Genomic DNA, 27,442 nt, shown 5'->3' with positions numbered 1-27,442 from the left:
TTTTTCTTTTTCTGCATCTCTTTGAAGTGTTCCTTTTTTCTTTTTATGAGGATGGCCTTGTTTTGGTTGGGATTGGGGGTTAAATGTTTTTTTCCCTTATTCTTATAATACCATGTTCTAATTGCTCGTGATTGTCCTGTAATTGCTAAAAAAAATTTTAAAATTTATTATAAAAAAAAAAAAAAATCGGGTCTCTCAAAGCTGAACATCACAGGAGGGTTAAGACACTCTGTATAACATTTGTGTCATTTTAAGTACATTCTTAAAAAGATGCTTCTTCAAGAGTTCTTTAGTAAAGACAATGGTTTTATATAGAACCCTGAAAACTCAAAGAACCATTTGCATGCTCATCAGTTATATAGCACTCTATATAGCACCAAAAAGGGTTCTGCTATTGCTACAATGTCAAGTTTGTTACAATAGCCAAACCTATATAGAACCATATACAGCACATCCTCCATCAATCTTCAAGAACCGTTTAAGCATGCGTAAGGCTCTTTGATTGTTCATGATTGTACATGGAACCACTGTCATCACTAAAGAACCTCTGAAGAACCATCTTTAAGAGTGAACAACATAATAAAGTATATTATGTATTATTTATGTTCCCAAAAGCACTGAAATATTGAAAATGAAATGTCTTAAAGGAGCTTCTTGTAATAATAAACCGACAATTATTGACATGACAGTTGATTCCAAACTTGGGAATAGAAAAGCACAGATCATGAAGGTTGATTGCATCCGGTTTGTGTGTGAAACGGGCTCTAAAAGCTCAGTGAATCAGACACAGTCTGCTTTACCAGTGCAGAGGAAATAATTATCTCCATTCGTCTTGTTCTTCGGCAGTCTTACATCGTTTAGCTGAACTTGGTGATTGATTATCAGAACATTTTGAGGTGTTCCTTCTCTCTGACCCTCTTCCTTCCTCTGTGTCCAGATCCAGTGAACGGTCCTCAGAATGTGAAGGTGGTGGACGTCCGTGCGCGGCAGCTGAGGCTGGAGTGGGACCTGTTCACATATGCGGTGACGCGCTGCCACAGCTTCAACCTGACGGTGCAGTACCAGTACGTCTTCAATCAGCAGGAGTTCGCCGCCGAGGAGCTGATCCCCACCTCCTCCCACTACATCCTCAGAGGACTGCGGCCTTTTGTGACCGTCAGGCTCAGGCTGGTGTTGGCCAACCCAGAGGGCAGCAAGGAGAGCGAGGAGATCGTCAAACAGACCGAGGAAGACGGTGAGTGTCCCGGGATGAAATGCAGCGCATGCATGTCCGAAAGTATCCAGGCAGCCCTGATAATGAATGAGTTCAGCTAATGTAAAGGGCTCAGATCCTACAGTGGGTCCACTTACAACATCCGTGTGGGCTTATATACAAAAAACATAATTCAGTTTATCCATGACCATTTTCCCACCTCCTTTTATTCCTTAGAATTAAACAGTGCAGCATAATACAGTGTAATATTTATAATTTATTTATGTTCCCAAAAGAACAAAATATTGTATAAAACAACTTAATAAACACTCTACATTACAGAATAAATCAACAATTGATTCAAAATGAAATTATATATTATATTATATTATATTATGATTTCAAGTTGTGTTTATATTCATATATATATATATATACCTATATATATGTATATGTGTGTGTGTATATATATATATATATATATATATATATATATATATATATATATATATATATATATATATAATGATAAATGACAAATGAAAAATACATAATTACAGTGTATTATTTGTCTTCAAACTACTTAAAATTTCTAAATAAAAACAACCAACAATTGAATCACCAGTTGATTCAAAATGAAATTATATATTATATTATATTATATTATATTATGATTTCAAGTTGTGTTTATATTCATATATATATATATATATATATATATATATATATATATATATATATATATATATGTATATATATATATATATATATATATATATATATATATATATATACTGAATGATAAATGACAAATGAAAAATACATAATTACAGTGTATTATTTGTATTATTTGTTGTATTTAGGCACAAAAAATCCACAATTAAGTGTCTTCTCTGGACAGGATGTTTTAACTTATTTCCCCTTAGAAAATCAACAAAATATAGAATTTGACTGGGGTGTTCATACTTTTGCATACAATTGAATAGAAAATAACAAAATCAAATGTATAAATGTGAAAAATAATTAGTTTTAAATGTTCCGCCTGTTAACTCTTAAAAAAAAGTGTGAAGAGCGGGGCTTTAATGTTAATGTTTAGAAAATTTGTTTTTATCATACATCGAGTCCTACCAAGATTATTAAATATTAGAGATATATACCGAAATTAGAGAAACTTACAGAGTCAGAACTGTGGTGGTGATAGGAACCAGACGTCCACCTCTAAAAGCTCCCTCACAGAAAGTTCCTACATGAAATGGTTATGAATTCACTGCCTGATGACTGAGACACTGTTTTATGATAGTTTAGAGAACTTAAACTCCATTCATGGTGGAGGGATACATGCAGGGTGTTGTGAGGCAAAATAGTCCCCAAAGAAAACTTATTATTTCAGATTTTCTGCTATTTTCCATCATCAACATTCCATATAAACTCAGAAGACTCGTGTAGGTTCACTGGTGGTTCTGGACAGTAAATAAAATGTCTATATCTGTGTTGTAGTCATGGCGACCCCTGGTTTCTATCACCACCACTGTAAAGACATCAGAGTCTCTACAGTGAACCACTTCAAAATTTTCTGTAAAATTGATGTCATTCATCACCCTTTATGTTGCTTCACTGTTTTTGCTTTTTCCGTTATTTTTCATTAATGATAATATCCCACACAATTCACCGCCTTCTCATCACAATCAGATGTCAATAGCAATCAGCGTCGACCCGGCAGCAGCTCGTTTAGGAAGCCGAACGTGATCAGATCCGACTCGTCTCATCCTCCCTCTCAGCCATGTCAAGGACACGTTTTAATGCCGGACCGGAGTGAGATCGTTTATGGCGAAATTTGCACGACGACTCCAATTAATTCGATGCAGGCGAAGGTCGCGTTCCCATTCTCCGTTCGCTATCGAGAGCCAGACTCTGGAAATAAGCGTTATCGCAATTTAATAAGAATCATCATCATTTCCCGCGATGAGATGCTCCTCGTGTATGGTTGTAATTGTCAGCCGCATGAAAGATGGGTTGATTGCGGGCCGGCTCGTCTTCCTTACAGAAGGATATCTGTTTGCTGTAAGGTCAAAGCCGGCACATCAAAGCGGAAGGTTTGTTTGATACAGGGACCATGAAAGCTTGTTGCTGGCAATCAGGCCGGCTGCAAAATAAGTAAAGCCTTTTATACCGCTGAGTCTTTCATGGAAAGCCTGAGGCGGGGGGTGGGGGGATGTGGGGGGAGTAAGGAGGAAGAAAAAGTAAACCAACATCACCCGATAGCAGGAAGAAAAACAGTGTTATTAGTGTGGAAGGAGGGCAACACATCGATAGGGAGGTAAAATGTTGCCTATTTCAGTTCCTTTGATGCCTAATATCCTACATTAGGGAACGCGCTATAATGACCCGCGCTAAGTTGTAGCCGCCACAGGCTAATTGGCTTTACTTGTAGGTTTTATTGTTGCAGAGAAGGAAAGGTTGGGTGGGTTTTGTTTGCCGTCTTCATCTCAGGCTTCACTTAAGCGGCTCTTACGGCTGGTTCTTCTGCGACTGGAGAATTCTCCCGTTTTGTTTTCCAGCCTTTTGTGCCGGAGCTCTTGCAGGCCGACGTCAATAGAAAGCTGCACAGATCACTGCGGCCTTTCAGAGCCAAGTGCCGACCATTTACTGAGCAAATGGGCAGGGCTATTCAGCACTGGCCTTTGGCCACCTCTTGCTTTTGTGTTGCGCTTGTAAACGGATAAATTAGGATGTCAAGCAAGTATCTGCACTGTGAGTGATGTTTGTGCTTTTTACTCAATGGAAACTATTAACAGTGCCAGCATTGGGGGGTGTTCCATATAGAAAGTGAGATAAAGGGAATGAGAAAAAAGAAGCATAGTATCTTTTTTTCCATGCAGAATTGTGTCTTTCAGTGTCATCAATTTGACTCAGCTCCCAAATTTAAACACAAAAACATTGGACCTCACTCACCACCAATTCTTAAGAAGAAATTTCTTCTTAAAACCCATTTTACGCAGTTTTCTATCAGATTCTGACTCACCAGTGTTCTCTTATGTGAGGTTTGTTCTTAGGTAAGAACAGAATCTACACACACTCAAGAGCATGAAGGTGAGAACAGTTCTGCGCTTTAAGAACACGTCATGAATCTGATGGAGACTTTTTCTTAGGATCTTTCTCAAGAACACACTTAGGAAGATACTGGAGAATGAGGTTTATTAGTCCCTGTGGTGTCATGCAAGCCAAGCCATTGAGCTATAGGCTAATCAGTGCTACCAAGCTACCATCAGCACAACTCTTACTTTGGTTGTTGAACAACATTTTAAGAAAACAGTGGTTTGATCTTTATTCAGCAGCGAAAGGACACCAGAAACTCGTTTTTGCCTTTTCACCTTGCTGACAAAACCCATAGAAACCAGGCGGTTCTGTTGGTTTCTGGTGGTTCTGTAATGTGTTTGGCTTTTTTATGGGTTGATTTCACAGTGTAAACGAGTTTAAGAGGCGACCAATGGCTGATTCTAAAAGCATTCAATCAACCTTTATTTAAACTCTGGGTACACTGAGGGAGACCCTCATTTACAATGTAGCTGAGCCAATACAGGGATCAGGGACTGAGAACTTGTAGTAAAAACCCAACAAAAACAAAAAGTAATAATTATTATAATAATAAATTTAAAAAGAATAATTCAGTAAAGGATTAAAATTACAACAATATGGTAACTTAATAAATAAGATACAATAAGGAAAAATAAACAGAATTATATAAATAAAGAAATAAAAGATGTAAAACAGTAGCTTGGCAATACTAAAATAAATAAAAACAATAAATAAAAAAACAATAAAAATGAAACATTGGATGGTTTTCTAATACGACCTAAAGATGTTCCACAGGAAATGAGTGGTCTCTAATGGGAACCATGAATGTTTTAAGAACCATTATGTTTTAATCATTATGGTTTCTAATAGTCCTTTGTCAGCAGGGCAGTAAGAGAAAAGAAGCCCAAATCAAATCATGTTTATTATCCCATCACATTTACACAGGTGCAAAGTAGTACTTAAATAAACAAACAATAAACAAAAAATGTATCTCTCTCTCTCTCTCTCTCTCTCTCTCTCTCTCTATATATATATATATATATATATATATATATATATATATATATATATATATAAAACTATATATAAATAAGCTATATATATATATATATAAGATGTACAAGATGTCAGTCTATAGGTGTAAGTACAGATTTGCTGGATTGAAATTACAGTAAAATCAGATTAAGTCTGTTTGAGGTGTGGATTGTCAGTGGAGATCATGATGATGATGATGATGATGATGATCCAGAGGTGCAGTGACAGGCCCACAGCCTGATACAACAGCACTACTGGCTGTTCAGCAGCCTGATGGCCCAGGGGAAGAATCTGGCTCAGAACCGGCTGGTTCTGTAGATATCTGAAGCTCTGTTACTGACTTCATCTTTTAGATAAAGATCTTTTGAAGACTACACCCTGCTGAAATAAGACCATTAGAACCATTACAATTAAAACCTGATGGTTTTGCTTTCTAATGTGGATTAGATTAGATGTGGATTATGGTATTGTATGTTATACCTGATGGGTTGATATCACAGTATAAAAGACTCTAATGGTTTAATAGGTGTACTGGGACTGATTCCAGATGCATTTGATGGTTTCTTGATGGGATCTAAATGTGTCCTACAGGAAACTAGTGGTTTCTGTTGGTAATCTTTAAGTCAATTCACATTAGGAAGTAAAACCATCCTAAAGGGATCTAAAGGTGTCCTATCAATTTAATCCTAATGGCTCTAATTGTCTTTTCTCAGCAGAGCAGGAACCAACTGGAATTTTTAAAAGAAATGAAGGTACTAAACTGTCACTGGGGTGGAACCCTCAAGGCTCCATCTCAGTACCTTTAGTCAGGGAACATAACTGAACCATAATCCACTGAAATGATATGTTCTAAGCTGTACTGACTCCACACACCCCGTCTCGTCTCCAGGCTTTTATTTTACTGTTCTGTTTAAAACATTCGGTTATGAAAAGGTACAAATACGAACTTTTCACCTGGAAAAACTTATTTAAGACCTTAAATCCACTGTTGGAGCTTTGAGGGAACATTTACACTGTTTTTATCCTTATGAATGAAAAATGTACCTGAACAGAACCTTTATTAATAACAGTGTGTGATTTTTTAAACAGGTCAGTTGTACAGCTGCAATTCGATATTCAGCTTCCTATCAGTAACATCAGCTGTCTGGGTTTCTTCTTCAATCACATTTAACTGTTAAGAAGTCGAACGTTTCATTCACTGTTGTTGATTGTTGTAATCGACTATCTAAGCTCTCTGGATTGTGATTTCAATTTCCAGCCTCCTTTTTGTTCCCTTTTGTCTCTTACTGCTGGCTTGTGGTGATGACTCGCTCCTTTATATTACGTTAAATATTACTGCCACTTTATTATTCATATTTCTCCCTGAGGATGTGTAAGACTGGTGGAGGTTGAGGAGCAAATGCTAACTGAACACGAATGACTGACATTCTACACTCGTACTGATTAGCAGGACTTATATCAGAGGAGGAAAAGTGGGCAGAGGGGAATAAATATATCACATGACGGCGTGACAGTGATTGATTCATCATTAACTGCAGATGTGCGACTGGCAGGAAGACACTTCCACATTTATGAGTCACCAGCGGTGGAGGTATTATGTGTTGTTCTGTTAGAGTAAGTGAAATGAGTAGAATTGTAAGTTTATAAAGTGTTTAGTATTAGTGGCAACAGCTGGAATGAGAGTTGAGATCAACACAGTGTTCTAGAGTCTTGGTGAATAATTGTTCTGTGGTTGATCTCATTATAGACATGATAATTCAGAATACCTACCTTTCTTTAACTAGCCTATCATTCTTCAACCAGCATACTGTTATTAAACATACTATTCTTTTACTAGCCCATCGTCTGTTAATGACAATAATTTGTTAGATCGCTTACATACCCTTCATTAACTAGACTACCATTTTTAATTAGGCTAACATTCAATTACTAAATTACCATTCTTTAACTGGCCTACCGTCCATTAACAAAACCATTTTCAAACTGGCCTACCTTTCATTACCTGAGCTACTCTTTGTCAACTGCCTACCGTTCTTTAACCAGCCTACCATTCATTAACCAGCACACAGTTAATTAACATACCATTCTAACATGCCATTCACCTAACTAGTCAATTGTCTGTTAGCTTGCACATTCTTCATTAACTAGGCTACTGTTCTTTAGCTAAGATACCATTCAGTAACTAAACTACCTTTTTGTAATCTAGCCTATCATTCATTAACTAAACTACCAGCTTTAATCTAGCCTTTCATTCATTAACTAAACTACCCAGCTTTAATCTAGCCTTTCATTCATTAACTAAACTGCCATTCTTTAATCTAGCCTTTCATTCATTAACTAAACTACCATTCTTTAATCTAGCCTTTCATTCATTAACTAAACTACCATTCTTTATTCTAGCCTTTCATTCTTTAACTAAACTACCATGTTTAAATCTAGCCTATCACTCATTAACTAAACTACCATTTTTAATCTAACCTATCATTCATTAACTAAACCATTATTCTTGAACTAAACTACCATGTTTAAATCTAGCCTATCATTTATTAACTAAACTACCATGTTTAAATCTAGCCTATCATTTATTAACTAAACTACCATGTTTAAATCTAGCCTATCATACATTAACTAAACTACCATGTTTAAATCTAGCCTATCATTCATTAACTAAACTACCCATCTTTAATCTAGCCTTTCATTCATCAACTAAGCTACCAATATTTAACTGAACTACCTTTTTTAATCTAGCCTATCATTGATTAACTAAACTACCATTCTATAATCTAGCCTATCATTCATTAACTAAACTACCATGTTTAAATCTAGCCTATCAATCATTAACTAAACTACCATTCTTTAATCTAGCCTATCACTCATTAACTAAACTACCATTCTTTAATCTAGCCTTTCATTTATTAACTAAACTACCATGTTTAAATCTAGCCTATCATTCATTAACTAAACTAACATTTTTTAATCTAGCCTATCACTCATTAACTAAACTACCATTCTTTAATCTAGCCTTTCATTTATTAACTAAACTACCATGTTTAAATCTAGCCTATCATTCATTAACTAAACTAACATTTTTTAATCTAGCCTATCACTCATTAACTAAACTACCATGTTTAAATCTAGCCTATCACTCATTAACTAAACTACCATTCTTTAATCTAGCCTATCATTCATTAATCAAACTACCATGTTTAAATCTAGCCTATCACTCATCAACTAAACTACCATTTTTAAACTAGTCTATCACTCATTAACTAAACTACCATGGTTTAATTAAACTACCATGTTTAAATCTAGCCTATCACTCATTAACTAAACTACCATGGTTTAACTAAACTACCAATTTTAATCTATCCTATCATTTATTATTTAGCCTTTCATTTATTAACTAGCCCAAAAAGTCACTAACTAGCCTACCATTATTTTACCCAGCCTATTGTTTATTAACCCGTTACATGTCCAGGCCGCGCCGGCCGACCCAGAATTTTTACACACTTCTATAATCTAAGAATAGCTCGATCAGTTTGCGTTGAGGTCCATGTAGTTACTGAATAATATGTATGTATTAGTATGTAATAAGTCTGGGGTTTTAAGGGGTTAAACTTGGCCTCACTCGCTCTTTTTATTGAGTCTCAACTTGACTAATCTGATTCCTAATCTGGCTCCTCTGTTCAGCTCATTAATGCCCATTTCATGTAAATTTATATCATATTTGTACATGAATATACGATGGTGCATAAACTAACACACATTTAGGAAATTGGAACAGGAGCCAGTTTTTGTTCCTCCAGCACTGAAATGGAAATTATGTAAAGAGGCATGTTTGCTGCACGGTGAAAGAAGCTGGAGGTGAATCATGAATCAATTTACTCTTACAGAATGGTGGTATATAAATGCAGCAATAACATAATAGCATTAACGCTTAATTGATATGTGCAACTCAGCTGCAGAACTGAGGCACATGTCAGAATTAATTAAGTATGAACTTGAGCAGCAATATATAACTACATAATGTGTCATTCATTTAGTGAGTGAAGAGATGAGGAGATGAGGAGATCCGTGTAGGCAAATATACAGTTTTTTCAACATTAAAAATGAAAGCTTTTGTGATGAATTGGTTACATAAACAGTGTTGACAATCTGAATCAGTGACAAAAGTAATATGATCCATTATTCAGTAATGCCAATGGACGTTTTCAGCACATATTAATTTTAATGCAGCTCAGATCTCTCTGGTTACTGAATTCAGCCGTCGCTGTAATGAAAAGTGAAACGACTGAGTGTGAAAGAGAAGCGAAGTTTTAAAGACCAGCCTATTAGTAACTGCATTAATATGCAGTGATGCTGTATGGAAAGTCACATCATTGTAAAGCTTACATGCAAAACAAACAGTGTAAACAGTTCAAACTTTCTTTGTTCCAGACTTAAAGAATTTCAGTGGCTAAATTTCATTAGCCACTGAAATTTAGACCATATCGGTTTCATTTGGCATCTCAAAGGAAACGTACTCCCTTCTTCCTAAATAAATAAATAAATAAAATAATAAATAAATAAAACAAATAAAGCAATATGGAGCTTCACAAACAAAGCTGATGAAAGCCTTTCTCATCTAATCTTCTCCTCTCATTTGATGTGTTTTAGTTAAAAGGAAATCCCATCGCCCGGCCACATTATTGCTTCATAGCCGGCAAAGAGAAACAATGTTTCCCAGATTGAGACGGGGGCTTTCGCGAGCGGCGCTTAATTCGAAAATTTCCCGGAGGGTACGTGAAGCGCTCCGCATCCATTTACAATTAATTTCTTTCAGCTTGTTTTTAAACAGTGTGCAATAAAAAAGAGAAAGAAAGAAAGAAACGGCGAGAACAGAGGAGGGTTTAGGCTTATGAGATTAGAGCACATCATGCCGGTTTATACAAAACGTTTCTTTGTCTTTATCTTGTGCTGGGGAGTTTGTTTTGATATGGATCGCTCTCTCTTGGTTATTCAACATCTCCTCTCCTCTCTTGTGTTCCTGAGGTTTTCTTTCTGTTTTTTACTCTTTTTGCATATGAAAACCCATAATTGCTGGCCTTTGTGTTGGCAAATTGATGGACATCTGCAACGTTTCATTTGTAAAGCAGAACCTATCATCTCTCTGTGCAACCTTATATGGGGATAATTGCAGGAGGGAGAAATTAGCATGAGGGCCAGAGCAGCAGCTCTTACCTTATTAGGTAAACAACAACAACGAGGGCTTCGTCTGCTGAAATCTGCTCACGAAAACAGGGTAAAACAGCTTTTCTGTGTATGCTGTTAGTCTAAGGCTGGATTTAAACTTGTGAGTTGCCTGCAACATAATTTCTACACAACTTGGTGACATGCTACTAGTTGCCTGAAGTTTAAAGACATCCTTAGACTACCAACATACAACTAGTTGCATGTTGTGACTTGCTTGTAACATAAATTCCATGCAACTTGGTAATGTGCAACCAATTGTATTAGGTTTAAAGCCAGCCTTAGACCAACAGCATGAAACTAGTTCCATGCTGTGAGTTGCCTGCAACATAATTTCTACATAACTTGGCAACATGCAACTAGTTGCCTGAAGTTTAAAGCCAGCCTTAGCCTACCAGCATACAACTGGTTGCATGTTGTGACTTGCTTGTAACATAATTTCCATGCAACTTGGTAATGTGCAACCAATTGTATCAGGTTTAAAGCCAGCCTTAGACCAACAGCATAAAACTAGTTGTATGCTATGAGTTGCCTGTAACATTATTTCCACACAACTTGGCAACATGCAACTTGTGTGCTGAAGTTTAAAGCCAGTCTTAAACTAACAGCACACAACTAGTTGCATGTTGTGAGTTGCCTGCTGCATAATTTTTACACAACTTGGTAACATGTAACTAGTTGCCTGAAGTTCAAAGCCAGCCTTAGACCAACAGTATGCATCTAGTTGCATGTTGCAAGTTGCCTGCCGCATAATTTCCATGCAACTTGGAAGTACGCAACTAGTTGCCTGAAGTTTAAAGCCGGCCTTAGACTAACAGTATACTAGTTGCATATTGCAAGGTGCCTGCAACATAAATTACACACAACTTGGCAACATGCAACAAGTTACATGAAATTTAAAGCCAGCTTTAGACCAACAGCATACAACTAGTTGCATGTTGTGAGCTGCCTGTGACATAAATTCCAGGCAAATGAAGCTAAATTGCATGAAGTTTAAAGCCAGCCTTAGACTAACAGCATAATACTAGTTGCAAGATTGAAAGTTCCCTGCAACATAATTTCTACACAACTTGGCAACATGCAACTACTTACATGAAGTTTAAAGCCAGCATTATATAAACAGCATACAACTAGTATACAACCTAGTAAATACAACTAGGTTTCAAGCACCTGAAGTTGCACAGTGTAAAGCCAGCCTAAGAAAGAAGAAATGAGTGCAATCAGGTTATAATAAGTCACGGTCACCGCGAGAAAAGAGAGTGAGAGAAAAGAAGAAGGTCTAATATAATGAAACATGCCATTCAAAGGCCTGAGCAGGAAGCTAATGAGCTTTTGATTAACTGTGGCATTTTACTGTCACGCATATACACAAACTTAAAGAGACATAACAGCGAACAATACGCCCAGATCTAATTGTGTTCCATTGTAACTGTGATGTAATGAGATTGAGCCAAGGCCCAATTTAGGCTAATTAAGTTTTATTGAAGATATAATCAAGATATGTAGCTGACATATAAACAATCACCTTTTTTTGTGTAGATGACTTTTCCTGTATTATGCATGAAGCCAAAGCTCAGAGTGAAAAAGCATTCTTGGCTTGGAATAGAAGGACAAGTTCTTTGAAAAGTGAAAGAAAAACATAATTCAGGAACGTTTATACGTAGATAAAAGTGTGAATAGATCTTTATGCACCTCCAAACACTGAATGACCTCATGAATTTGACTGTATGGCATTACTTTTTGAGCTCACGCTTAATTTACCATGCAGAATTGCGCAGACAATGGCTAATGGGAAGATACCTTAATTCTTTTCCCTCACAAAGGAGCTAGCCAAGGCCGCTAGCGGCTAATCCACGATTGCCTGAGGGGGCCTCCACTGTCAGACCCATTACAGACCTGCCATGCTCATCTTTTTAATCTGCCCTCCCAATTAGCTACGACTTAGCGCTGGGCAAACAGCAGCACTAAGGCTGCTAAGTTGGGCTAAATGGCCGTTTAGCTAAGTCATTAGCTCCCTTTGCTCTGACTGTGAGGAATGGGGCTAATTAGCATGTCATCGCCAACAGTGCAGTCAAAGACAGTACCTAACGCACATGTGAGAGAAATAGTGTCTCGGGGCGGACCTTCAGGCAACCCCCAGCACTGAGTTACTGCCAGTATTTGGAATTAACCCTCAGAGAACCGAGCGCTGAATCTCTTTATGTGTTTTCATTGCCTTTTTCACACTTTGAATTAGTCTGTTTACCATGGAATTTGAATACAATGTAAAGACACCCATATATATATATATATATATATATATATATATATATATACTCGCTGCTGTCGGAGGAAAACCTTGTATCTCCATTTTTACGTTTTTCAGTTTAAGTTGAAAATGCCTGTTGCTCTTTACATTGTGTGTAAATTTTATGATGAATGAACTAAAAGAAATGACCCAAAATTATTTGGAAAGAATTCTGGTTCCATTGACTTGCATTAAAAGTAAAGTAGTTTTTTTTTTCTTTCTCCTGTAAAGTTATAATTTTGGAGATACAAGGTATATATATAATCCTACTTCCTAGTTTAGTCAGTAGTCCTCTTTACATGTTTTAGCACTGCACCTCAGTAAGGTGAGCAAAAAAGTACATAAATAGTAAAAATGTCTATTTATTAAATAAATTTGAAGTTTATAGAATGTCAGATAATAAGACTGTTGTGTTAAATTTCAAATTATTTGTTCAGGTAACAAAAACACCACATAGGCCAACAAATGTAGGGTGGATTTTTTACAGTGATGGGAGGCAGAATGATGCCATGATTCAGTTTAGAGCATGGACTGCTGGGATATGTAGTTTTAGTGAACTTTAAAGGGCTCATATCATAGAAAACTCTCTCTTGGAATCAGCTGAATCGGCTCAGAACTGATTGTTTTTGTGATGTCACTGAAACCAACATATTTACATACATCCACTCATAGCAGCTCAGCCCCGCCCATTCAGACTAAAGTTATAAAGATTGTTTCAGACTCTACTGCGTTTTGAATGAGAGCATCCAATCAGATTAGAGCTCATTTGCATATATCAGTCTTAAAGGCACAGTAACAGCCTGTTTAATTCTAAGGGAAAAAAGATATGTTGGAAAATGGTCACGTAAAACATCATGATAACATTAAACGTCATAAGTGGAGCTAAAAACAATAAATCAGAAGAAAAGTGTAGATATTGGCCCTTTAAGTCAGAACCAGACGTAAACAGAGCTCAAGCGTCTTTTTTTCCTGTCTGTCGCCTTGAAAACAGACCTGAGAGTGTTAATGGTATTAAATACGGCAGGAATACGGAGACAGGTAGTAAAACACGCAGGAGCAGGCCGAGTCTCTCACGCGCAGACGGAGTCGTAGTGGTAGCGCTCGTTATCACCTCTCCGAGCTGAAGGGAAGAGTCTCAGAAAAGCTGTTACAATTCACACTCCTTCACTGCGGCTGAGGTGTGTTTGACATAGTTTCACAGATCCAGTCAGCCGCTGTCTGCTCGCCTCGCTTCACCTTCTGCCCAGCAACACTGTCACCCTACGTCATCCTCCCCCTAAAAAAGACTAAATCACTCTTATATTAATAGATGTTGGTCCTCGGAGTATCAGAGCTGTTGGACTGAAAGTGAAGGTGTTTGTTTTCAAACTCTGGAGTGATGAGAAACCGTACTGTACTGCACTGCAGCGCTCCTCAGAGGAGATGCATGGCAGTAACTTTGTGGAGCTCTAAAGGAGGTGCAGTCGTCACCCTTAATCAGGTTTTTAAATCACTGATTAAATTGATCTTCTCAGTCAGTGTTATGAGTTTGCTGCTCTCTCTAAAGTCAGAAACTGAGACAAAGATTTGAACAGAGGCCTTTTAAAGTTTAAAAGCTTTCTAATGAGTTTTTTTTGAAGGCCAAATGTACTTAAGTGAACAACAACAAATCCTGCAGGCAGACAGACAGACAGACAGACAGACTTTATTGATAACCAAAGGGAAATTTAGATGCTAAAGTAACATGTTCTTCAGTACATCTGTCTGCTTGTGTGTCTGTCTTTGTCTGTCTGTCTGTCTATCTGCCTGCTTGTCTGCCTGTCTGCCTCTCTGTCTGTCTGTTTATCTGCCTGCCTGCCTGTCTGTCTTTCTGTCTGTTTCTCTCTCTTTCTCTGTTTGTCCCTCTATCTGCCTGCCTGCCTGTCTATCTGTCTGTCTGCCTGCTTGTCTGTTTAACTGCCTGCCTGTCTTTCTGTCTGTCTATTTATCTCTCTCTTTCTGTTTGTCCCTCTATCTGCCTGCCTGCCTGTCTGTCTGCCTGCTTGTCTGTTTAACTGCCTGCCAGCCTGCCAGCCTGTCTGTCTGTCTTCCTGTTTAACCACCTGCCTGTCTGTCTGTCTGTCTATCGGACTCTCTCTGTCTGCCTGTCTGTCCTTCTGCCTATTTCTTTCTGGCTGTCTGTCTGTCTTTCCTTCTGTCTATTTGTCTCTCCCTGTCTGTCTGTCTGTCTGCCTACCTGCCTGCCTGCCTGTCTGTCTGTCTGTCTGTCTGTCCCTCTGTCTATTTGTCTCTCTCTGTCTATCTTTCTGTCTGTCTGTTCTTCTGTCTATGTCTCTCTCTCTGTCTGTCTGCCTGCCTGTCAATTTGTCCATCTTCCTGCCTGTATGTCTGTGTATCTATTTTTCTGTTTATTTCTCTGCCTGTCTGTCTGCCTATTTGTCTGTCTATCTATCTTGCAGTCTCTGAAATGCTTTGCAGAGTTTTCGTTCAATAAAATGATCAAAATAATCAGCAGATAAATCGATTACTAACATCCTCAATGGTGACAGTCATAAAAGCTGAAGCTGGTAAATGTGCGTGTCCGTGTCTCCGCAGTGCCCGGTCCAGTTCCTATGGAGTCCATCCAGACCGGCCCGTACGAGGAGAAGATCTTCATGCAGTGGAAGGCTCCCAACGAGACCAACGGCATCATCACTCTTTACGAGGTATGAACTAAATTCAGTACTCAGTGATGTGTGCGCTTGCTGGATTTGTTCTCAGGACATTTCCAGATTCCTTAATTACTTCATACAGCCAGAGCAATGCAGTAAAACATCCGCTAGCTATGGTGGTGTAACTGAATGAGACTTTTATTATTTTAAAATTGCTATTTGTACCTGTCAAAGGTTTCTGCAACTTACACCCTTCAACTAGTTGCATAGAATTCACTCCACTTCACTCAGCCAATAAGCTCCTCTGCTCACCGACCAATCAGCACTCAGTAGCAGTAATGCCAACCAATCAGCGCTCAGTAGCAGTAATGCCAACCAATCAGTGCTCAGTAGCAGTAATGCCAACCAATCAGTGCTCAGTAGCAGTAATGCTAACCAATCAGCGCTCAGTAGCAGTAATGCCAACCAATCAGTGCTCAGTAGCAACAATGTTAACCAATCAGCGCTGAGTAGCAGTAATGCCAACCAATCAGCACTCAGTAGCAGTAATGCTAACCAATCAGTGCTCAGTAGCAGTAATGTTAACCAATCAGTGCTCAGTAGCAGTAATGCTAACCAATCAGCGCTCAGTAGCAGTAATGCTAACCAATCAGCGCTCAGTAGCAGTAATGCTAACCAATCAGTGCTCAGTAGCAGTAATGTTAACCAATCAGCGCTCAGTAGCAGTAATGCCAACCAACCAATTGCTTTTTCAGTGAAATACATCCTTCCACTTTCTAAAATTATAGGAAAGTTCTGGACAGGCGCTTAGAAAAATTTTCCAACAACAGCGATATATATATATATATATATATATATATATATATATAATATAACATAATAGATGTAGGTGCACATTATAGCACATATAAGCTGTGCATTAGAAATACAGGGCTGCACAAAATCAAGTTACAAATATGCTAATTAACAGTATATTGCAGCTGTAAATTTGCACTGAAATTGTTTACGGTGCATGTAAAGTTGGCTTAATTTCATCTGTACAAATTTAATTGCATAGTTCATTACATAATCATATATACATTAACTTAAATTTCTATTCTATGTTGACTGGTTCGAATCTGCACTTCTGACTTTTTCTGCTTTCTTGATGACAAAAATGGGGCCAAATAGAAACACATTTCTTATTCTTTCCTCGAAACAAGACTCTACACAATCACAACAATCAAACACAAATGTGGTTCGGATTCTAAGAATCTACACAATTTCTCCACTCGTTTCAATGAGCCACGAGTCAGAAACCATTCATGTCTAGTTAAACCATGTTTTTTGGTGATAACTGTTTGGAGCCACGTTTTCAGGCTCACTCTGCTTCTCCAAGCTGCAACTTAATTTTTAATATTTTTACCTTTTGTAGATCAATAGCTGCTGTGCTTCAGAACCTGGGCGCTGTTTTAAAGTCCAGAGCACACAGAGGTTTTAGAGTATAACAATCTGACCACAAAACGCCCCGACTAACCACTTATAGCAGCCGTTACCCATCGAGAGATGCTGGAACCTCTGCTGGCCGAACGTGACCTCCTGCTAACCACTTATTGATGTCTTCAGTGCCATTACCTCACTGCTTCTTCACAAATAAGAGACCCAGCGTAGAAACACACAAGGTGTCATGTAGAGTGCTGGGGGTGGTGGTGGGGGGGCTCTGGAAACACAAAGGAACCTTCGCGTCTGCCTTCCTGAGGCGAGGCATTGTGCCTGGCTTTTGTTTCCAGGTACCGTGTAGTTAGTCGTGTGCCATCTCCGCGATAAGAGGACGGGCTGAATTTACCAAATGTATTGAGTGAACACAATACAGTCCCATTTGGTGAGATAATTGCTGTAATAGCCTTCATTGATTTTAATTAGAAGCGTCCAATAGAATTATCGGAGGGATCTGAGGAGCCGGACGCTTCTCTTCTCTTTGCTTTTAGTGCTGCAGGCAAATTAGACCTGGGACAAAGCTTTTAGAGAATGGAGGGAAAGATGAAGGGATGGATGGAGGGATTGATGTGGGAGTAGGAGGGCGGAGGGAACAGCGGTGGTGAAGTGGTCAAATCATTTTCTCCTTTCCGCAAATCAGCCGAGACGTGTTTGGTGTCTGAAGTTTGCGTCTTTAGTTTTAGCGCTGTAGCTACAATGCTAATGTGGCTAACAAGTAATGGAAGCTCATAGCCCATCAATCAACATCATGCTTTAACCTTTTAAACTCCTTGAGACCACCGGTGGTTCCAAAACGCACTTCGTCATATTCTTCAGAACTTTCATAATTCATAAGCTCCATTCTAAAGGTGGGGGTCGTATGAGAGCTGTAACTGTCTTCTCTCCAGTCAAATAGATGAGTGATGTAATTTTAAACCCTTATAATAAAAGAAGCTGAACTTAATTTTTTTGTCTACTGAAAGTCGACCCATTTTTCCAAAATTTGGGCTATAAACTATAAACAGATGGCGTCTCTTCAATGAAAGGCTCTGTAAAAATGATTTTTTTGTGAAATTAAAAGAGCATTCTAAGGTTTTTGGCTTTCAGCAGTAAATTGTAAGCATATGTTATGATCATAAAACACAATTTCTTTTAATTTGAGGGGAACTTTTACAACAAACATGTCTTGGCTGATCAACTACATTTGGGATTATCCGTGCTGAAAATCAAACATCTGAAAATATGGAAAAATATCAGAATTGCAGAAAATACATGCCATAAAAGTCAAATGATTCAAAATATCTGAACATTTTTAGTTGTAAAAATCAAATTTCTGAAAATACTGGAAAATTTAAAGAAATATTAAAACCTTTTTTAATTGTAAAAATCAAATATATTTGAAAATATCTAAACATATTAAACTATAAAAATCAAATATAATCCAAAATATCCAAACATTTTCAATGTAAAAATCAAACAGGTTTGAAAATATGTAAACATTTCCAGTGGTTAAAAAACCAGATGTCTGAAAACATTGAAATCTTTTCAGTAGTGAAAATCAGACAGGTTTGAAAATGTCTGAAGGTTTTTGGTAGAAAAAATCAACTCTGTTTAAAATATTGAGAGGCCTCTGATCAGTCTGGAGCTAAAGCAGCTCACTGAGCCAAACTCTAATATAAGATCTGCTGGCATGACGAAGGAAAGTAAGTGAAAAACAGGAGTTTCCAAAACTGGAGTTTAAATGATGCTTAAAAGCTGCAGAGAAAATGAGACTCCTAACAACCACCTGGAAGAGCTGGTCGACACCAAAACTGCCCCATCAGATAAACAGCACTTAAAGCTTTCATCTCTGAGAGAGAGGAGAAAATCAAGCTGCTTCAGATCTGAAAACATCCACAGGTGTTTCTGTCCATCCTTCCACTGTGAGAAGACGACTCAGCGCTGAAGGTCTGAAAGGATGTGTAGCTGATCAAGAAGAACCTCACTGAGAAAAGGAGACGGACACATCAAACAAAGAAGCTGAATGATGGACTGACCACCCCAGAGTCCAGACCTCAACACCACTGTTAGTGTTTGATTACTTCAGAAAATGATCAACCAGCTTCTAAGACTGAACTTTGGAGGTGTGTCTGCAGATTTGAGGAGCTGAAAGTCCCACCACCAGATCTCTTGTGCAGTCAATCACTTCCTATTGATCTCCTGACTGGGAAAGGAGTAAATCAGTGTTAAAATGGGGCTAAACTGTTGAGGTACAGTGAGATTTCCTACATACTGTGGTTTTGAATGTGTGTTTTCAGCTAGATGTGCTTGGCTGAAGCTCCCCAGGCTTAATGGCAGCTAATCTAATGCTCTTATTGACTGTAATGAGGGGAACGAAGGGGGGCATTGACACGGGGCAGTGACCCTGTTGTCTCACAGCTAATTGGGGAATCAAACGCAGGGTGGTCCATCGATCCCGGCTCTTCCGAGAGCACCTCGCCAGCGAGCTAAATGTGCCACACATACAGAATACGCAGCGTGCGGGGCCTGGGATCAGTGTCTGAGCGCGGCTGTGATGTGTCCTGCATGAGAATCCGCTCTTTTGATCAACTTTTTTCAAACTCTTTCTCTCTCTCTTTACAAAACAGCCTCCCACTATCGAGTCACTGAGGCTTTTCAGAAATTAATTGCCTCGCTGACATAATGAAGGGGAGAATTTGAAAGACGCGCGGGGGGAGGAAGGAGAGGAAGACAGAAAGAAAGGCAGGACTCGTCTGTCTGTGCTAATCGGCCCGTATTAATCAAGAGGGAGGGTTTTACGTGCTGCAGAAAGGAGGCCTCTTGCCTTTGCCCTCGTTCTTTGTCTGTTTCTCTGCAAATAAGTAAATAGCGCGACGCTATCGCTGCTCGTTCCGTCCTTGATCTTTGTTTGGTTTAATTTGTTTTGATGACGATAGCGATTGCTCCTGCCACCTCACCGTCGCTGGAGACCCGCCTGCTTTGTGGCGAGTCAAAACATGCGCTTTGTTTACTAAGAGCGCCCCATCTCCTCGTCTTGCTGCGCCTTTCAAGACTTGACACCCCTCCGAAGGTAAACGGGCGGCATTAAGAAAGGCAATTAAGATAAATAAAAAAAGGAGACGCCACTTAACCAGTTTTGCGTCCGCGCCCTATAGAGGCTGACATGGCGTCTCAGAAACACAGTCGCTGTTGTAGAAGTGTGTTTTCGGTTTGCGGGGGAACAATACCCGGCGACAGGTGTTGTTATACCTGATTGATGGTCATGGATGATGTGGGCGACGGTTAGATTGCTTTAATTAGCAGAAGCTGCACTTGCAGTAGTTAGACGACTGAAGGAGGACGTGATCTAATGTGATACTTCATTTATTTAACTTGGTGTGTTTGTAAAACAGATTCTATGCATAAAAATGCAGCTCAAAGTGCTTCACAGTATTTCATAGAAATAAAAAGGTAAAAGGAAAAGAGATCTCATGATTTAAACAGAAAGAAAACATTCAATTAACGTTCGTCTTTTGATATTTCAGACTTTGGTAATGCTAAATATTCTAAATATTGACCAGGAAAAGTCTGTAGCACTAGGTAATATTTAATATACCATAATGTTGAGTTCCTAGATGCCTAATTTCTAAAACACACACACACACACACACACACACACACACACACATATATATATATATATATGATATATATAAATCACAGTTGTAGTACTGGTCACAACTCAGTGTTAAGATCTCTCTCTGAAGTTTGCTAAAGTATTAGGAAAGTTTTGAGACCCTAACAGAGATAAACAGCCCAGTGGGGCCTGACAGAGGAGAGGAAAACTCATCCCTCGCTCCCTCCCTCCCTCCCTCCCTGCATTCTTTTTCCTGCTCTTGTTGATAAGCGAGGGCAGGCACTCGAGCTGAGAGGACGGCCGACCCGTTAAGGGCGCTCCGCCACTCCGCTGGCCGCTCTAATGTTTTTATTTACTGTTTATCATGAGTGTGTCCACGGTCAAGCACGTCCTGAACCTGACTGACTGGAGTATTATGATTATGAAGTGAGGTGTTCTCCGCTTTTTAAAAACGCCACAGTGAAAGTCGGACTTCAGTCGCCTCTGAAAGTGCAAGAAAAATCCGCCTTTGGCGCCTTAAAAGCTCTCAAATCACTCCCGAGGTGCGCCATGCAAATCGCCGCGTCTCATCTCTTTCTCGGCCTGCTTGTTTACAGACTCTGAATCTCCTGAGAGGGCCACTCCGAAAAAGAGGCTCGGCTTATATTCCTCTTCCAGCTTTCCAGATTTGCATTTGAAGGGAGGGTGTAATGGGTGTCGATAGCAGATGTCTTCGATTTCGGCGGTGGAGAGAAGCACATTGCACCGGGAGCTCTTTTAAAATCTTCGGGGTTGAAAGTCCGTATGGGACGGTGCCTGGATGCGTCTCATTGCTTTGTGACTAGTCTACTGGGGTTATGGGAGATTGCTGGTTGCCAGCTCCTTGAATCTTTCATTTGGATGCAAATGCCGTGTGGTGTTTGTGTGACTGGAGGCTCTTTTGTGAAAGGACGCTGTCTTCTCACTTTCTCAAGTCTCTAGCTCACTCAACTTGCCAGCTACTCTCTCTCTGTCTCTCTCTGCTCCCCCTCCATCTTTCTCTTTTCAGCTCCCTCTTCGTCTCCCAGCGGACAGGCAGCTATTTAAACATTGATTATTGCTCCAAATTCAGTCGGTGCCTTAAAAACTGGGTAGTCCACTTATTGTCAACTGGGCCTCAGCGTGAAGTCAGTATGAGGAGTTTGTTCATGACTCAAATTTCAGGTCAAGTTTTAGCAGAAATGAGGTGCAACATGGTTCTACATGGCAAGTAATATGGAGTTCTGTGACAAAGTTGAAGCAAAACCTTCAATTTAGATCATGCAGCCTTCCAAAATTGTGGTCTAATTTGTTTTTTTGTCATGATTTTTGTGAAGTTTGCTCTATTTGGGTCTAAATTGCATTTAAAAGCTGCTTACAGAATCACTGAACTAAGCTGAAATATTATCCACATTTAAAAGCAACATTAAGAATTATATTTCACTTTTCACATCATCTACTTTTATAATGGCTTCAAGTAGTTAATATTTTTGCACAATGTTATTTTCAGGTCAACAGTTTTCATCTTTGAAGTGTAATCTTCAGTCATTGTTCAAGCTATTTTTTGCATAATGTAAGTTTTATGAGTTATCCCTGAATTTCTAGCAAATTTGTGATTTTTTTATTATTATGTGCAATATTTGAAGTTTCACCTTCAAAGAAAAATCAGTTTTATTTGGCCTTTTTGACCCTTTATTTTCTCAAATAAAAACTACCCTCAAATAATTTCCTGAAATGGACAATTTGATTAACATAGGAAAAAAAAAATACAGATACACTATGGCTCATTCAAGGTTTAAAATATTTTTGAAAATTAGATATTTTAACTAGAAGCTCAATTTAAGGAAGTAGTCAGCATCCTATATTTTTGTCTGAATCTGACAGGATCTGTCTACATAATTTCTCAAATATAGGCATATACATAAATTTGGGGACCTTCGGGCAAATTACTTGTTTTATTCCTCCGTAATTTTCTAATTGCAAATAACTTCACACATCCTTTACAAGGAACACACTTAAATATGACATGTTCCTGCCAATTTTGGAATTTTGTGCCCAAACATTTTGTATTTATTTTTCCACAATATGTTAAATTCGGAAAAAAAGGTTAGTATTATTGTAAAACTGTAATTGTTTATTAAAATGTGCTGAAGGATGTTCTCTGTAAAGGTGTGTTAACTTTTATTAATTTATTAATATATTAATTTATTATTATTAATATAATTGATGACATTACACAGTAACTTGTAAGGGGAATTCCACTGATTTTTCAAAATTTCTACATAATTAAATGGTCAACATGCAAAACAAAAGGTTATTCAGAGTGGTTTGGTGTGAAATGCTCTGTTCAGAGCATTTCACTGGGTCAGAACTGGGTCAGAACTGTTCACAGTGGTGGTGATAGGAACCAGACGTCCACCTCTAAAAGCTCCCTCACAGAAAGTTCCTACATGAAATGGTTATGAATTCACTGCCTGATGACTGAGACCCTGTTTTATGATAGTTTTGAGAAGATTTTGGCCTTAAAATCCATTTGTGGTGGAGGGATACATAATATGCAGGGTGTTGTGAGACAAAATAGTCCCCAAAGAAAACTTATTATTTCAGATTTTCTGCTATTTTACCATCATGAACATTCCATATAAACTCAGAAGGCTTGTGTAGGTTCACTGGTGTTTTTGGATAGTAAACAAAGTGTCTATATTAGTGTTGTAGTCATGGCGACCCCTGGTTCCTATCACCACCACTGTAAAGACATCTGAACCATTTCACACCAAACCACTCTAAATGATTTTGTTTACATAGAAACTCTGAAAAATTGTTGGATTTCCCTTTCAAATAGCCACTATCACAAGAAATGTGGAGGTTTCTAGCTGGTTGTTGTTCAGGTTGTTGGCTTCAAACCAGAATCTCGGGCCCGAATAGCTCTTAAAGCTCTATGTCTCCTATATTCATACAGTCATACAGTCTTTATCTCACTCATACGCTCACTGTTGAATAACACTGAAACCTCTTCACACTTCACACTGAAAGGGAAATTGACTCCTTTCAAAGCGACTCTGCTCAATTAAGCCTGAGCCCTACTTTTTTGTTCAGTTGTGCATCGGGCCGCTGTGTAGCTGGCTGCCGTGTGGCTTTGCTCGCCTCGGGCCAACTCTGTCTCGCTCGTATGACAACCAGCACTGACCCCAGACCAGAGAAAGAGAGAGAAATGACTTCATTCTTACCTCGGCGTTCTGCTCTTTCATTCCAGCAGCAGTCTAGGCCCTTTCTATTTTCTCTCAGGGTAATGGGAGTTAAGTGGAGGCTTATGACAGAGTAATGGGTGGTCTATCGATCGGCCTGATGACCTTTTGGTCGCCATGGTCTTTTCATCCGGTCGGTACAATTGGACGCGTTAATAAGTGTTGCGGCGGTGCGGGCGGGACAGAGTTCAGATGCAGTTCAGTTCAATCATATTTGTTTAATGTTTTCCACAATAGTTATGTCACACAGCCTCTGTCAGGAGACCAGGAGGTCAGTGGTCCATCAGGCGAGGCGGACAGCATGTACAAGTAGAGGTCATGATGTCGTTCGGTTTAGTGAAGCAGGTCTTTCATAGCTGATTTAACCGTAGTCCTCTAAAGCGATCAGCCGGACAGAGGTGTGGAATTTACACTGGTTAATCGAACTGCGGTGATGGGCCTGTAAATACTGTTAAAATCATTCATCATCGACTTTTTAAGAGCTTCAGTATCGTAACGCCATGGAAACATTTAGGATCTGGTGGTTTGCCCACAATTGGCCTGCACACAGTCGTATATTGTATATTAGTATTTGAGGATTTGGAGACCTCTCTGGTGGAAATGTGTAATTGCATACAATGTATAGAAGAACATTTAGTATTGTGGGTTGTTATTTAGATCCATTCTACAACCAGAGGAACATGTGCTAATACATAAAAACAGAAATACAATATTAAGGAAAAGAGTTGATTTTGGGTATTTTTTGAGCTCAATTACTCAAAGAGTGTGTTTATATGCACTCAATAATCCGACCATTATCAGATTTCTGCAGTTATGTAGTTATTAAGTGGTCATGTAAACATACACTCTGATTTCTTAGATCAGATTGAGGTCTAGATATCTGATAAAGAGGCTGGATTTGAGCTCAGTAATGGGTTTTCCAGTGCATGTTAACACTTACTCTGATTTCTTTCGTTTCTCTCATTCTGCACTTTGAAGAGGAATTCCACCAATTTTTGAAAACGTCCGAACAATTAAGTCCTTGAAATGTTTGTCATGATGTCAAGCTCATAACACTACAAGAACCCTTTTGGGTGCTATATAAACCCATTTTCAAAAAGGTCCTATGTAGAACCATCTGTAGTACAGTCTCCAATATATATCAATATAAAGAATCATTTCATGATTCAAAGAACCCTTTAATCATGATTCTATATAGAATCATGTTCTTTACCAAAGAACCCTTGAAGAACCATCTTTTTTAAGAATGTAAAAAAATAGTAAATCAGTCAAATTTGACTGCAACACAACCAGAGGGCTGACATTCTGTTCTTCTCAATAATATAATTAAATATTAGATATGACCAATTGATATTTATGATATGTAAAATGTTAAACCCCAAAGCTCTTCAGTAAAATAGGCACACTCTCATTTTAGGCCATTATAAGACTTTTCGGGCCTTTTTCAGCTTTGCTTTAGCTCTAATGGTTGAAGGAAAAAGCTACTGCTGATTTATATCATCCGTTTTTTTAAAGGCACTTTGTAAAATATCATCTCCAAATCATTTTTACTCTTAGTCGAGGGGCTGTGTTTGCTGCTGCCTGTTTCTCTGTTGATATACTCCGTCCATAGTGGGATCATATTGAAAGGACCTCGTAAAACGGACGTTCTTTATTGCCCAATGAAAGAGAAAGCGGAGGGCTAGAGAAAAGCGTTGTGGGTAATATGTAGACCCGGCTAGGTTGTGGTAATTCAGCTGCGAGAAGCTGGATAGATGGATGTGTTGGTTAAAGGCATGGAGGGAAAACACTGCTGTAAAGTGTTTTGGATTCTTCAGATGAAGCGTTTGTTATAAACTCCTGCAGAAACACATGAGTTATTCTGAGTTTCACTCTTTATGTTAATCTAGAGATTAATGATTTTTGAACTACAAGCAAAAAAATGTTAAAAATTCCCCAAAAAAAAATCCACGCTATAAAAGTTGCTATGACTTAAGAGTTTTGACTGGTAACTAAAAAGCTAGTGGAAATTGGAACTAAGATTTATTATGTTGTGCAAACTCACAAAAACGTTTTTAACCCTCTGTGGTCTGAGGTCATTCTGTCGATTTGTGTATATCTTCTTAATCTCTCCTTTAAAAGCTCTTCATATAACACGATCCTCATATGTTTCATATCTAAATGCTCCGTTATCTTCATCACTACTTTCCAAAACCGCTGCAGCAGCTTCAGCAGCTGTAAACTCTCTGCACGCCGTTTCACATGAGTCTCCGATGTGGACTGAATGAAGAATGAAGGGTTTCCGGCGTGATGGTCAGTCCTTAGTGATTTCCTGAGTGTCCATTGGTCAGTTTCACACAGAATGTAGACGGACACACCAATCCACCAGTTCCACACGGTGAGAGGCAGATGACGTGTATCTCAGCCCCTCTTCATAGGCTCATAACTCCGGATGTGAGTCTCGTATGATCTCGTGATAAGATGGTATGGAAAGGGCGACTCTACAGATTCAGGAAGTGTTTGAACTGGATTTCTGAGCTGGATCATCACAAAGATACAGACACAGATATAGAGACAGAGAATATGATGCAGAGGTGAGTTTGAGTTTGTGGACCCCAGAGGGTTAAGCATTTGCCTGATGAGAAACAGTGAGAATTGATCTGAGTGATCCTGTGAGTGATTCAGTGTGAGATCAGCAGTGTGAGTTAGACAGTGAGTGAGTCCACAGCAGCTTAAAGGTGTGCAATATCAGTAGGGTGCCTGATTCCTCCCTCTCTCTCTCTCTCTCTCTCTCTCCCCACAGACTGAATGCCTTAGTCTGTGTTTGTGTGCCGCATGTTAAATGCCCGTGAACGTCGACATGCTGCTCTAGAATATCTCAGCTGTCATAACTGCCACTGTAAATGCAGCAAAGAGTCTATTATGGCTAAAAATATAGTGTGGCTTTTCACCATGTTAAGATCTGCCTTTAAAGTAGCTTTGCAGGAAAATACCACTGACTTTTTACATTTCTGCATAATTCAAACTGTAATCAAAGTCATTCAGAGTGATTTGGTGTGAAATGCTTAGTCAGAACGGTTCACAGTGGTGGTGATAGGAACCAGGTATCTGCAGTGTTCAGTACCTCTAAAATCTGCCTCTCACAGAAAGTTATTACACAAAATCATTACATTGTCTCATGCCTGAGAAATTGTTTTGGTCTAAAATGTTTTTTCTTTTTTAAAATTAACCCCCTGAGACCCAAGCACTGATTTTCAGTGATTTTAAAAAGGAAAAAAAAATAATTACATTGTATATTTGTTATTTTAAACACACACAGTAAATTAATGAAATATTTTAATTTTATTAATTTACCTGGAGCGAGGAGACTGAGGGTGAGGGGGGTCTGTAAAACCAAAGTTGGAATTATTCTCAGTGATTATACATCAGGCCGTTGTGCAAATAATGCTAAAATGGTGAAAATTTAGATCAATGTTTGCTTTTTTGGCAACATTCATAAAAATGCCTCATATTTATGTGTGTAATGCGGTGAAATTTAGAATATTGTATTTTACCCCACAGATGATGCTATTATACAGAGTGTGGATGGTTGGGATATGTAGGTTTTAGTGACATTTAGTGTATCAGGCATTAACAGAGTGCTCTAAACAATTATTGCATTTTGGCAGCCGAGGGTCTGAGAGGGGTTATGAGGTGTTCTGT

The 27,442-nt window shown here is 38.6% G+C and overlaps 1 protein-coding gene across 1 annotated transcript in view; it reads left to right on the top strand.

Annotated features, from left to right (window-relative positions):
• Positions 1-27,442, top strand: part of ptprt (protein tyrosine phosphatase receptor type T) — a 464,808-nt gene that overhangs the window by 221,388 nt on the left and 215,978 nt on the right. The window contains exons 8-9 of the mRNA XM_036571590.1: positions 938-1,234; positions 15,393-15,502. Of these exons, the coding sequence (XP_036427483.1) occupies positions 938-1,234; positions 15,393-15,502 (407 nt within the window). The remainder of the gene's footprint in view (positions 1-937; positions 1,235-15,392; positions 15,503-27,442) is intronic.

The sequence above is a fragment of the Colossoma macropomum genome, unplaced genomic scaffold (genome assembly GCF_904425465.1).
Source record: "Colossoma macropomum unplaced genomic scaffold, Colossoma_macropomum, whole genome shotgun sequence".
Taxonomy (NCBI): Eukaryota; Metazoa; Chordata; class Actinopteri; order Characiformes; family Serrasalmidae; genus Colossoma; species Colossoma macropomum.
This window is presented reverse-complemented; position numbering and strand designations above follow the sequence as displayed.